Source organism: Toxotes jaculatrix, chromosome 14, assembly GCF_017976425.1.
Source record: "Toxotes jaculatrix isolate fToxJac2 chromosome 14, fToxJac2.pri, whole genome shotgun sequence".
NCBI lineage: Eukaryota > Metazoa > Chordata > Actinopteri > Toxotidae > Toxotes > Toxotes jaculatrix.
In genome coordinates, this window is record NC_054407.1 from 21,816,588 (window position 1) to 21,830,667 (window position 14,080).

The window sequence follows — 14,080 nt, forward strand, 5'->3', positions numbered from 1 at the left end:
GTATTTCCATGTCATGCTACTTTAAACAGTACTTCTACTATATTTTGCTGTACTTAAACTTAAGGGATAAGACTGATGTTTTTTTTTAGTCCATTTAATATTATAAACAAACCTCTAAAGAGACTAAAACCGCTGATGAGTTTAACCTTTAGAAAAGTATGCTACTCTAAATGCACTAATGCAGTGAAGGAATATGTCACCCAGGTGTATTTTTAAATGTCTTTAATTGGTTTTGGACAGCATATTTGGTTTCGACATATTTGGAGTACAAACAGATTTTTGGCTTTCGGTCTTGTCATGGATGTACCAACAAAAATATAAAGATCCAACTTTATCCTTTAAGTACAATTTTGGTTATATATTTTACTTGTAACTGAATATTTTTACATTATTATACTGCTTCCTCACTTACAGACAGTGAAGGATCTGAATATTTCTTCCACCACTGCCTATTTTTTTGTTTGAGTAAAAGTTCACCTGGCACTTCCCTGATGTTGTTAACTTCACCCTACTGGCATGCCATGAAGGCAAAATCATGTCTTATGAATAATGTGCATGCATTATTTGATCCACATCTGAAAAGGCGTGCTCATACTGTCCTTGGATTAAACTGAACCTATTATACCCCACTGCATTAGAGCGAGGAGCTAATTCGTGAGATGGAAGTATCAGTGGATGCTGTTGTAGTGTCAGTGTGTGGTGGAGGTTCATACCATCTGGAGAGGAAGGTGCTCCTGTCCGGCTTTGAAATCAGCTCTGTTGCACAGGCCGGCCACGCGAGACAGAGCAGTCCAAGTAGCAGAGCTCTTGTCAAAACCTGAACCTAAGAGAATAGCAAAGGAGGCTGTGTTAGACTTTCTTTTTTTTAAAAGACTCATGCAGTATTTATGTGACTGACTTAACTCTCAGTTCACAGAGTAACACTGGATATTGTAGCTAAATAACAGAATAGGGGTCAGTTAAGTTGAGCAATCACTTTTTCCTTGACAAAAGTGATTTTTCAATTCCCCAGTCTGGAAAATGGCATTCATTTTTAAGTAGAATGTCTGAAAAATAAAAAATAAAAACTTCAAAGATGCATCCCTCCCAACTGATGCAAACAGAAAATGGCCTTCACTCTGCTGCTGGCCCCTGCATTCATTTTGCATTTTAGCCCGGACTCTCTAGAGTGGTCACTGTCGCTGTTGTTGTGAAAACAGAATATGATAAGTGTCATGCAACATACAGTGCACCGTGACAAACTGTGGCTGGAGCTGTTGAATTTGACAAAGTGAGGAGCAAAAGGCTCAGAAACCTGCACAGGCTGCAAAAACACAGTAGCCTGTGCTCCTGAAAAATGAATACACTGTGTTTTTGTTCAACACTTGCACTATTTCAGCTGTATGGCTTTTGTCAGCACTGCTGGCTATTCATTGTACGATTGCACAATTGTCTGACTCAATACTCATTGGTATGCACAGAACACCTGCTTTTTTCTTCCAAACCTTTTGGTTATTGCTAAAAGCTTCTTTGAAATTTGGCTCGATTTGTTGCCGTTTAGTAGGAGACAGGAATCCGATTGGTTCCACAGCGGCAGTCATGCTGAGGAACTCTGGGAAAAGACACGTTTGTAGCTGAGGGTTGTGCTGCTCACTGCATACCGCTGCTCAGTTAATCCAAGCAGTAGCACGAACAGCAATGTCGGTTGGCGGCGTGAACATTGGACAGATGAATTTCGGCAGGTGGTTACACCCCCCCCTCTGTATTCCCACACATTCTCTGTCACCCCTTATTATCTCTCAGTTTCTCCATCTCTCCTCCAACAAGCTCTCTTCTTCCACCCTTTCCCCACTACTCCCTTTCTTTTCATCTCCCCCTCTCTCTCTCGGTCTTACCAGTCTGGTCCTCAGTGGTGTCCGCCTCGTGGATCTGGTTGTCGAACCACATGTGGGCCACGGTCATGCGGTTCTGGGTCAGCGTGCCCGTCTTGTCAGAGCAGATGGTGGAGGTGGAGCCGAGAGTCTCTACGGCCTCCAGGTTCTTCACCAGACAATTCTTCTTGGCCATTCGCTTGGCAGTGAGAGTTAGGCACACCTGGGAGGACAGCAAGAGGTGAGAAGCAGGAGAAAGAGGTGGGGGTAGGGGGGAGTGAAGGAGGCAGGGAGGGAGGGAGGCAGGGAGGATGAGGAGAAGATGGATGATTGTTAGTCAACGAGGGAAGAGAGCATGTGTACGCACTGGTGCGTTCAAGTGTTTGTGCATGTGAAACCATGCGTGATACAGGTGTCTTACAGTGAATGTGTGCGATGGTGTGTGTGCATGTGTGTGTATATGTGTGTATTTGGTTGGCTGGTTAACAGCAGGTGCACAGGGACAAGAAAATATGCGGCATAGACACGTTCCATATGTTGTAAGAGACACTTCAACATACATTAATTCAAGATGACCACATTACTCACATTGCAACAAAATGCAGCACGCACAAACATTTCCACACACACACAACTTGTGGTGTGTTTAAGGCAAGAGCAACTAAAGAAACCAGTCACTGGAAGTTAATTTATTTTCTGTGACCAGTGAAATGTCGACTGATGGCATTTGAAATGCCAGCTGGCATCCACCTCAGCTCACACTTGGTTTATTGTTGCAGAAAAAGTTAGATGCACCTCCAGCATTTGATCAACTTCAACATCCAGTAATAAATCACCTGCTTTGCTGTGTTCTGTAGCGTCATTAGAGCTACAGCTAATGTTCACTGAGGTTGAATCAGCGAAGGTGTAACTAATAACATTGATGGTGGCTTTGTTCCATTCAGGTGTGCCAGTAAGACACGACAATAAGCCAGCAGGCAAAATATCAGGGTTCAGGAGCTGGCACGCTCACAGCCACACTAATAAATATCTTTATTAATGAATCAAATGGCAATGTGTAATGTGAAGGCAGCTTCTCAAGATGAAAAATCCATGAAGAATCAGCTCCTACCTCTGCAATCCCCCTGAGTTCTACAGAGTTTTTAAGCCTCTTTTAGTTCAATATTTTGGTTTTCAGGCCCCACGAAATCCCTTTCCAGCAGCGTACTGTGTGCCGCCTGCACAGCTCCAAACAGCACACGGATGGAAAAGTTAGCGACAAGCTGGTGAAGAAAGTCAAATGTCTAGCAGCTGAAGAGCCTCAGGAGTTGGTGGAGACCAACAAAAAGGGCCTTTAGCCCCAAATGGCCAAAAATCTACCAATGCAGCTTTAAATGCAACCGTTAATAACGTTATTAGTCACTCCTCATTAAACAGTAGTTTAATGACTACGGTCAAAAAGGTCTATACTCAATGCACATGCTACTGCATACTGTATAAATACAAGCAAAGGTTCTCCAGCTACTAATTTTACACAAAAACAAATCAAACCTTACTCCACACTATAGTCCACCCATGAATCCACCGATCAACTCATTTCTATGGCTTGTATTTGTTTGCTTTGAAAAAATTAACTATCAAAGCAAAAAACTAATTAGAAAAAAAAGAAAATTATGAAAATAAAAATAAATAAAATTACCTTTTGCATTTGCAACACAAACACTATTTAACCTTTGTTTGTGTAGAGCAGCCAGTTTATGACCTTTCCTCCATGGCTCCGTTCACTTTCTATTCCCAGAAGCATTGTATGACCTGTCCTTGCTACAAGGGGAACGTGTTTGTTGTAAACTGAAGTGCACATTGTTTTCCTGCAGCAAAATCCACAAGAGGGTGTACAGGCATTTAAACAACCACAGACACAGTTTAAAATGTTTTAATGTTTTAAGCTGTCGGCTCTATTTAAAAAGAAAAAAAAAAACCCTGATATTGTTTGGTGAAAATCAGTACAAGCTTCAAACAGAAAGCATCGCTTTAAAAAAAAATTAAAAAAAAAGGGAAAAACCACCCACACACACTACTCACAGTGACAGTAGCCAGCAGACCCTCGGGCACGTTTGCCACGATGATGCCGATGAGGAAGATGACAGCCTCGAGCCAGGTGTAGCCCAGGATGAGCGATAGGATGAAGAAGCTCACGCCCAGGAAGACGGCCACGCCTGTGATGATGTGGATGAAGTGTTCGATCTCGATGTTGATGGGCGTCCGGCGGACCTCCAGCTCAGACGCAAGGGTGGCGATGCGCCCCATCACTGTTCGGTCACCGGTGGCTATCACAATGCCGTGGGCCGTACCTGAGAGGGAGGGGTTGACAAAAACATTGGTTCAACATACTGTTTGAAAAGGCATATAAAATGTTTTCAGAACAAAACAACAGTGTGAATATTCAGAGGATCCATCACCTCCAACAGATAGCCCGTACTTTTTTTTGTCAGGGGGGTGTAATTCAGCAGATTTTTAAAAAATGTAGCTAATCTGTTTTTCAAAGTGATCAAACCAGAAGGTCAAAGGTTTGATTCTCGACAGCGTGATCCGATGCCTTCACTGCTCTGGTGAAATGTGTGTGTGTGTGTTTCTCAGAGTGGTGGGTAAGGAGACAAATGACAGAAGAATGTTAAAATAGTGTAGAGGCTGTGTGCTGTATTTTGTAAACAGGAGGGAGGGTTGATCGGGAGGTGATGGCTGGATGAAGAGTAGTGATAGATGGAGATGAATTACAGGTGTTGGCCAGAGACTGATGATCAGGTGGACTGAGCAGACGCTGGACTGAGTGAATGAGGAAGGAATCTGAATCCCTTAAAAGTCAAAATGGACAGAAAGTCCTTTATGTGCTTAGAAAAAATGGAAAGTTTGACGTGTTACGTGATAATCTGCATTTACTGTGGAAGATTATTGTTTTTTGTTTTTCAGCTGTTCTAAGATGAACTTTGAGCCTCGACTAAACCTAATATCTTTACTTCCAAACTGACTGCGTTGGACTCACTTTATATACAACCACCATCAGAATTCAGATGAAGATACTGATGAAGTTGCAGATTCTAGTGTGAATATCCCATTGAAATGCCCACTGCATCACTGTTTGATGACTGGTAGCAACTGAAATAGCAACTAAAATTCCCAACGGTTGAATCTCAAACGGAAACACTCATTAATAATCTTTGTGCATTCAAAATGAAATAACCGCACGCTGTACTGTAGGACGGAGGGATGGAACATCTGATGAATCATGCACTGAAACACAAACATGGTTGGGTGATAGAGCAAAATGATGCTGATCTCCAGATGGCTTTAAAAAGAAAAAAAAAGAAAAGACATTTAGAGGCGATAAGAGACAATCTTGGCCAGATGTGGCCTACTGACCCTCAACACAGTTGGTGGAAAAGAAACAGATGTTGCGGGTCTCTAGAGGATTGTCGTGCGTGAACTCTGGGGACCGAGTCTGGGGCTCTGATTCTCCCGTCAGGGAGGAGTTGTCCACCTTAACAGAGAGAGGGAGAAAGGAGGAGAGAAGAGTGTTATCCTGCGAGACTGGGGAACAGAAACAGCAGAGAGCAAGGAGGTGAGACTGACAGGGTGGAAATGAAAGAAGCCGCACTTATTAGCAACAAGTGCAGTGATGTAACACTCTTGTCATGTCAAAACTCTGTTCTGGCCTTGGGGATTTTTTCCATGTTCCTCCATAGGTGCAGAACTTTATGCCACCGACCACTATGGTCTTGTTACACTGCCTCAAAACCCAGGATAACCTCAAAAATGAACAGTGGTGAAGAAAAAAGGTGATGTTTCGACCTACGTCAACAGGAAGACAACTAAACACTCAAAAATCGTGTTTGGGGGACCTGTGATGGCCCGGGGGAAAGCCATACCCCTGCTGAAACTAAACAAAAACTCTGTCAGGGTTATGTAAATGCATTCATAAGACATTATGGAATATGCAAATCCAAACAACTGATTTGTAGTGTACTGTGTGTAATGTGTTTATATCTACCATATTGCTTGTAGCTAGCAAAAAAAAGCCATAAAAAAACTCAGAGGAGAAGCTGGTATAAGGTTGATCTTGATATCATTCAGGAAAATTACTGTTGATGATTTAAAATGATGAAAATACCAAAAAGCGACCTGATTGTTTAAATATGAAACAGCTGCACACGAGAAAGTACATTCATGTGTGATAACCTGATTACAAGTGCAGTATTTGTTCTATTTAATGTGGTTTTCAGCCACACGAGCAGCAAGGCTCAGTCTTGATAAATATTTGACAGGTTGTCATGAAATTTTGTACAAAAATATTTAAGGTTTCCTGACTTTTCATCTAGCGCCACCAGCAGGTCAAAGTTTTCAATTATCCAGTGAAATACTCCAGATGAAATACTATGAGATGGATTGGCACAAGATTTTGTACAGACATTCATGTTCCCATAAATCCCAGTGACTGGTGATCCCCTGCCTTTTTCTGCAGTGCCACTGGCAGACATTTATAGTTTTCAGCAAAATGTCTTGACAGCCGTTGGATGAATTACCATGAAACTTTGCTGCAAACATTCATGTCCCCCTCAGGATGATTTCTAATAACTTTGGTGATCCCCTGACTGTTCATCAGGCCAAATTTTCAATTAATAATTTGGTTCATGATCAAATACCTGCAAAACTGAGACTGCTGAGGCATTCCCATCAGCCTCAGCTGTACTTTGTTTTAGTGATAATTAGCAAATGATAACGTAAGACGATGAACAACTGATAAAAATTAAGTAAGAAGAAAGAGAGAAAGAAAGACAGATAAAAAAGAAAGAGGAAAAAAGAAAGAAAGACTAAATTAGCGAGACAGCAAGACAAGTCAGCTGAGCTACTGTAATCCCACTGAGACCTCCAGGCTCCCCAGGGCTGATCCCAGCACCCCTCCCCTACCTTGCATCCGCTGGAGGAGATCACTCGAAGGTCAGCTGGGATGCGGTCTCCCCCTTTGATCTCCACCAGATCTCCCTGCACCACAAGCTCAGCATTGATCTGCATCTTCTCCCCCTCCCGGATCACCAACGCTTGCTGGCATGGAGAGAAAGGAAGCGAGAGACGAGAAGGGAGAGGGAGCGTGAGGAAGAGAGAGAGAGTTTGGGAACAGAGAGAGGGTTTAGTCAGAGGAAGAGAGAGATAAAAAAAAAAGAGCCAGGGGGTATTGAGGTATGTGAAAGGAAGAGATAGAGAGAGGAAAAGGAAGAAGAGAGAGAACAGACAGGTAGGGAAAAGGAGGCACAAGAAGGGAGTGAAAAGAGCCTAAATAGATTATAGAATTAGGCAATCGAAATGCTAGAGGTGGATAACACGGGGGGAGTTTTTATGCAAACACACTCACAATCCGAAGTTGGCTCAAACATTTATTCTTCCTTTGTGCAAGCTTATTAGGTTTCCACTCAAGTGAGTGTGTAAGCCCTACTTGAGGGATGGCTTATTGATTCAGAAAGCTCTGTGTCTGCACCAAACACCAAATGCATCAACTTACCTGTGGCACCATTTTCTTGAAGGAGTCCATGATTCGGGAGCTCTTGGCCTCTTGGAAGTAGGAGAAGCAACCAGTGATGATCACCACGGCTGCCAGCACCACACCCAGGTACAACTGAAGAGTGGAGAAAAGTCGAGCCACAGGGGGAGACGGCGTCATTATCGACTTAGTTAGGTGGATGTATGGCATGTTTAAGCATAGGAAATGGGGATTTACAAGCTTCAAACTGGTTTTAAAACAGCAAAACCTTAAATGCAGAGTGCAAGAGAAGAGTTAAGAGCAAAAAAAAAAAAGACAGGGGAAGCTTTTAGTGTCTTAGTCTTAGTGGAAGATTTAGAGGGAAAAGAATTCTAGTGTACTATTCCTGTCATGGACGGTTCATTCAATGTTAGTCCAAGTGAACATCTGTCTCCCAAACCCAGAAAACCAAGAACTGAGACTTTGATCTGTGAGGACACCAAGAGACACTCTCTGAACTGCAGCCTGACTTTGTAGACTCATGGTGACACGAAAGCAACGAGCATCTACTGTGGTGTATTTTTATTTTATTTTTGGTGACTATTTTCAGTTCTAACAATTAAAAAGCTGTTATGGATTCAGCTCTCACTGATGCAAAAAAAAAAAAGAAAAAAGGAGAGCAAGGCGCTTTGGATGAGAGCATCTGCCAGAGCGTGGTGTACTGTACGTCCTGGAAAGTAAAATTCCTAAATCCTAAAAAGTTTGCTTTTTTAGAAGGTGTTGCTTTCATTTGACAGCAGCAACAGAATGTTTAGCTATTTTACACTTGAATTACTTTTTCTACCCAAGCAGTGCAAAATCTTCTGAACCAAGAAATACATTTGTATCCTCAGAAAATCACTTGTCAGTGTTTACAACATTTGCCTCCATTGCAGTGTTCTACTCCCAGCTCCCCGCTTTGTCTCCACATGGTCTTTGCAGATTTAAGTCTCAGCTCTGCTTTTGCTCCTTCTCACTTTGGGAGACACTTGTTCTTGTTCACCGTCTGTACAGAATTATAGGAGCAACATCCGTCCAGGAAGGTGACACATCTGAATCTACTGAAGTTTAAAGGATAGACAGAGTAAATGTTTCATTTCCACACTGCCGACACGAACTTTAAAACGGCAGTGAATCGTGTAATTTTGGCAGTTCGCGGATGCTCAAACATTTGCTCAAACCGAGGAGGAGAACTTTTTTTTTTTAAATAACCAAAATGAAGCTAAATTAAGACAACAACGATGTGTAAAGCCCTGTTAGGGTGGATTTTCATCTTAAATAACTGCTTGTACATTATGCAAAAGCTCAAAGTGCCAAAGCTGCAGGCAGTCAGGGCTTTGAAGTAGCTCGCCAGAGCATCCAGCTGTACATACTGGGTACTGAATGTAGAGATTAAATGATGGGGAGATTAAAGTTATTACATGTGTGCATGTGCGTGTGTCTATCTACTGTATGTTACTGTATATTATGCAAGGATTTAATGCCGTCTGTGGTTTGGAGAGCGCTGAACGATGATTGCATAATGACTCAGCGCCATAAAGTGCAGTATGGATGACTGCTTGGCTCCATTTGCTCAGTGGATGGTCTGAGTATTTATCTGTGCAAATGCCAGGAATGATGCCAGTGTCAGCGGTTGTTTTTACATCACACCCTCTGAGGGGAGGGGTGTGTGTGTGTGTGTGTATGGGGGGGGGGGGGGGGGGGGGGGGTCTTATGAGGATAAAATCCTGATGTGTTTAAATGTGATTTTAATGTCCTTAGTTTTTCCTCCTTTCTCTTCCCCTCTTCATTCTTTAATCTGTTTCCTTCAGTGAACGTTGGCTCTGTGTCGGTTTATGTGACCTAATTGTGTTGCCACTTGGCTCGGACTTTTGGAAAGGAGACTTTGACCTCAAGGGACCATCCTGGTTAAGTAAAAATCATATAAAGAAATGTGCCTGCACGAAAAAAAGACAGAGGAAAATCCACAAAACTGAAGTGTTTTAACTTGGTCTCTTGTTTAAGGTTAAGACTAAATTTAGGATTTGGTTTAAGTTAGGGCATGTACAATAAGTGTGTATACTCTATTGACCTTGAGTGGAAGAATGATATAGTATTATTTAAAGGTGGTATGATCATATCATCACATCAGTTGTGTCTGTACACTTTTATACATGTCTACTGTACCTGCATCATCAGTATAACTGCCTTTGCAAACCTGCTTCTCCTCCTGTGTGAGTCTCTACATGTGCATGCTTTTTTTTTTTTTTTCACAAGCGGTTTCTCACGTTGTCATTGGCCGGTTCGTCCTCCATGGCCACCTGGATGCTGTAGGCCAGGAAGCAGAGGATGGCACCAATCCAGAGCAGGATGGAGAAGCCGCCGAACAGCTGACGGCAGAACTTGACCCACTCCGGGGTGGTGGGGGGAGGAGTCAGGGAGTTTGGACCGTCCCTGGCCAGAATCTCCACAGCTCTGGCGTTGGTCAGGCCCTGGGGGAGAGCAATTTTTAGGAATGTCTTTCTCTCTGTGCTGAGAATCTTATTACAACACAACGACCCCATTTTCACTGTAGCTTAAAAAGCAATTTTACTGCTACAGTTGCAGAACATCAAGTATTCCTGCCTGGCCTATTTAACACTACATGTATAATAAACTGGGTGACTCTTCTCATCTAAAGTGCTCGGCCGTAAAACTGTTGGATGTAACTTTATTGAATTTTTTTTCCAATTTTCCGCCTAATAGTGTCAAGGTCTAATTTACTGAAAATCTATGTACGTAACTGAAATAGAAAGGTGTTTGACATTTTTACAGCTGGTGATATTTCCTGAGAACTCCAGCTTCTTCTTTTTTTTTTTTTTCATGCAAATATTAAAAAGATAAAATCAGTTTCGCCACACCTGCAATGTCAAACCTAAGGTAAGCAGCAAATGCGGTCACAGCATAAAGACTTTAGTGATGCGTTTGTACCTGCCTGTGTGTGGGATTGTAAGAGTCGGTGTGTCAAAGTGCGTATGTTTGTGTGTGATTGAGGGATTAAAGATGAAGAAGGCCCAAGGTGAGCTGGATGTTTCTTTCCAGTTCAGACAAACAGAGATTTCATCTCTACAGGGGATATTCCAGCTACTCTTTGCTGTGTGTTTGTGTGAAATTGTGCATGTGAAAATGAGAGTGTGTGTGTGTGTGTGTGTCCTTACCCGTGTGAGGTCCACTCCATAGCGTTTTCCCAAATCATCCAGCGCTATTTTGTGGTCATCCTGCAGGGATAAAATGTGGAACAGAAACAGAGCATTTTTAACTGGCCAGTAAAAATTAGTTTATAGGGAATTTGTCTTTGACATATCACGACTGGGCAGCTTTACATACCATTCTGCAGCAAGACATTCACCATTGTATTATGTGAGCCGGAACAGTATGGCTGTAGTTATAAAGGGAAGTGTAATAAGTGACCACAGTAACGATCACATAGATTATGAGGGTGCAGCACTGGTGCATTAAACCCCTCCATTTTTAATGCAAAAACACTTTATTATCGCTATCTTGCACTCAGGGGCTTTAAATATATAATTCATGACAGATCAAAGAATCCAGGAGTGATGTCCACTCCCTCTGCAAACAGAAGAAAATCCACCCTAAAACACTGTTCAGGAGATCTTGTTGATGGTGTATTTTTTTTGTCAATCTATTTTTTTCTTTCTGTGCATAACTGGTGGAAAGCCACTTCAAGCTACTGTCCACAGAATGAAGGGCTACTTCCTTCATTCAGCTCCAACGTCCTTCATTCATGCAGCTCCAAGTGATTTGGCCACCACCAAGGACATGCCCCAGTGTTCTAAGCTTTGTTCATATGCCTCTACAGTTTTGACCAGCCATTGTCTGGTGGTTTTCTCTGGAGAGGAAATCATCTGCAGAAGAAATAGTTCACAAAGCAAGCTGATCACTTAATCACCAAACTACTCCAAAATGTTGACAGTATCCAAGGAATTCTTTCTCTTTAATCAGTCACAGGCCAACTTGATAATTGACAAGAGCTACTTTATCAGAGATAGCGAGAGCAGCAAAACTTAGCCCAGTTTTCATGGGCATCGCTTGGCTGTGTTTTGACAGCACCTCAAAGAGCTACAGCTCTGCACAAGACAAAAACGCTGCACTACACTGCTGGTGGCCCACAAATTATTCAGTATCTTTCTGAGTACAAAGAAGAGCAGCCAGAGGGTGGTAGAACAGATAGGAGAGGACAGGCTGTCTTAGAACTCATCTACAACTGCCTACACTAAACAGGTTGGATTGCCATTTTGTTTACAGGCCACCGTTTTCATTTATAGCCTTGTTAAATAAGCCGGCGTCTTTGCCGTAACAGTATTTGGGGATCGTTTGGGAGCAGCAGCGATGGAATCAATCACTGTGCAGAGTGACTGTGGGTTGGAGCAATGACAGCTTGTTTTTCTTACCAAGGCCACCTCCTTCTTCAGCTCATTCAAGTCCCTGTCCTTCCTCTTCCCTCCATTCTTAGCACCACACTGGAGAAAAGAAGCAGATTACCATACATCAGGCCCGTAGGCTATCATCACAAAACCACCACAGGAAAAAAAAAAAAGTGGGAAAAGTCACATGCTTGTAGCCACGTTGTGCTGAGCCATTTACATTCACAGCCACATATTACAAGCGTCAGTTTGAGCACAATGGACTTTGTGTGGGCTGGTTCATTTCAACCTCCTGGCAGTATGGGCAAAGTGTTCACTGACTACGAAGGAGAAAATATTTTTTTTTTCTCATAGTATGAGTCCCTCACTTGTGTGAGTGAGAGAGTGTGTGTGTCATGAACAGTTGGAAGAATGGTGCATCATGGAAATCATCTGCTGCTGTCAGTCTCTTCTTTGCAGCACGTGTGCGTGTCAGTGAAGGAGGGATATACGAAGAGAATGAGCGGAGAGTGTGAGCGAGTGACACAGTGAAAAAAGTAATCAAAAAGAGCCAAAGAGGGAGCACAGAGCCGGTGGAGTGCCTGAAATGTGTCTGGCATAGCAATTTCCCCCTGCTGTGTGCAAGAGGCGATTACCAGCCTGTCCGCCCATAAAGGTAAATGGAATCGGCCTGATGGAAGGAATAAAAACAAAATTACGTAATTACACAAATAAACGACAAGCCTGGAACAAAACTTATTGAGGAGAAAAGCCATCATCCCGAGATGTTACTGTCTTTTAAAAACACAAAGCAGCGCTGTGACGCTCAGAGACATCAAGCCCCGCAGACATATTTAGAAAACTCAGTAGTTTTCCATGATGCATGTCCAAGCCATATGCTGTAACTGTACATAAGCTACAGGGAACCCAGAAACTGAGTCATGTTCTTCCACTAAATCAAGACAGGAAGCAGTGTAATAAAAAGCTGTGGAGATAAAAGGAAGAGTTTCCTTTTTTTTTTTTTTTTTTTTTTTTTTTTTAAGAGGATAAAAAAGCAAACTTACCCCTCTGCCCATGCTGGATGTCCAGACGTCGGCAGGTTACAATGTGAAGGACAGTGCTCAGGGGCCCCGTCACAGCTGAGATCTCCCGCCCCCACGTGTGGAAGACACTGGTGGCTTTTTTTGGGCTAGGCAACCCCACACCAAACATCCCATCCCACCCCCCCTTCTTGCTCCCTCCTGTCAGGGTAACCTGAGCCACACAACCCCCCCGCCCCATCCCTCCCTATCCCAAGGCTTCTCTACACCCAGGCACCACCATCAGCACACATTCATGCACAGAGGGGGATTCAGTGTGTGTACCTGCACCTGCTCAACATGTTCCCCACCCTCCACACCACACATACACACATGGCCCCTTGGAGAACAGCAGCCCATCAATCACTGCTGTCAATACTACAAATGAAACTTTGCACTCTGCATAAAATACAGTGTTTACAGCAAACGTGATGATGAGGGACTGATGCAAGATTTGAAAAAAAGAGCACACAGCATTCAGGTGTTTGGATTCTGAGCACTGACTGAATCCTCAGGTCTGTTCTGAAAAAAAAAAAAAAAAATCCTGTGATAAGCTGTCTAATCCTTTATTATTAACTGATCCTCAAAGACGAACTGCGAACATCATCTTGATGCTTGAATTTAAAGTGATTCATAGCCAGTACAGCGCTGCAATTAGCTTAAAGTCCAACATATTTAGAACATAAGGCAGGTCATCACCACTGCGCCCACACAACAGATGCAGCGAATGATCCTGTGTCAGATAAGTACCAAATGTCTTCGCACCAGTTGCCAGTTACTTTTAGCATAGATTTTACACTTGGGCTCTTCCTGCATTGCCTCTAATACTGTATGGGCTGTATACTATTTCTAACTTAAATGGCACTCGTAACTGTTTAAAGAAGAAATAACACAAAGCTCCACTTAAAAAAAACAAGTCAGATTCTTAACTGTGAACAATGAAACACATCCCAAGTCAGCTCAGTATTCTTATATCATGCAGGAGGAGAATGTAATGATGGGAAAGATTTCCATGTTTACAACTTGAAGTTCACGTTGTCGAGCAGCTGGCAGCTGTCAGTCTTCTTGTGTTAGTGCTTCCCACTCATTATTGGAGATTCCTGCTGTCTTAATCAATAAACACTAACAAAGCAAAAGCAGAAAGACAAACGTTGGCATCAAAGAATGTCGCTCTACTGAGCAAGCAAACAGTTTCAAAAAATAAAAAAACTGTTAACAGTAACTATACAGGCGTGAACGAAT

At 42.7% G+C, this 14,080-nt stretch overlaps 1 protein-coding gene across 1 annotated transcript in view; it reads right to left on the bottom strand.

Moving 5' to 3' along the window:
* Positions 1 to 12,909, bottom strand: part of atp1a2a (ATPase Na+/K+ transporting subunit alpha 2a) — a 30,760-nt gene extending 17,851 nt beyond the window's left edge. The window contains exons 1-10 of the mRNA XM_041055145.1: positions 12,824 to 12,909; positions 11,808 to 11,876; positions 10,554 to 10,613; positions 9,645 to 9,848; positions 7,381 to 7,494; positions 6,792 to 6,926; positions 5,247 to 5,364; positions 3,912 to 4,180; positions 1,875 to 2,073; positions 714 to 823 (exon numbers count right to left, since the gene is read on the bottom strand). Coding sequence (XP_040911079.1) covers positions 714 to 823; positions 1,875 to 2,073; positions 3,912 to 4,180; positions 5,247 to 5,364; positions 6,792 to 6,926; positions 7,381 to 7,494; positions 9,645 to 9,848; positions 10,554 to 10,613; positions 11,808 to 11,876; positions 12,824 to 12,835 — 1,290 coding nt within the window. The 5' untranslated portion in view covers positions 12,836 to 12,909. The remainder of the gene's footprint in view (positions 1 to 713; positions 824 to 1,874; positions 2,074 to 3,911; positions 4,181 to 5,246; positions 5,365 to 6,791; positions 6,927 to 7,380; positions 7,495 to 9,644; positions 9,849 to 10,553; positions 10,614 to 11,807; positions 11,877 to 12,823) is intronic.
* Between the last annotated feature and the right edge of the window lie 1,171 nt (positions 12,910 to 14,080).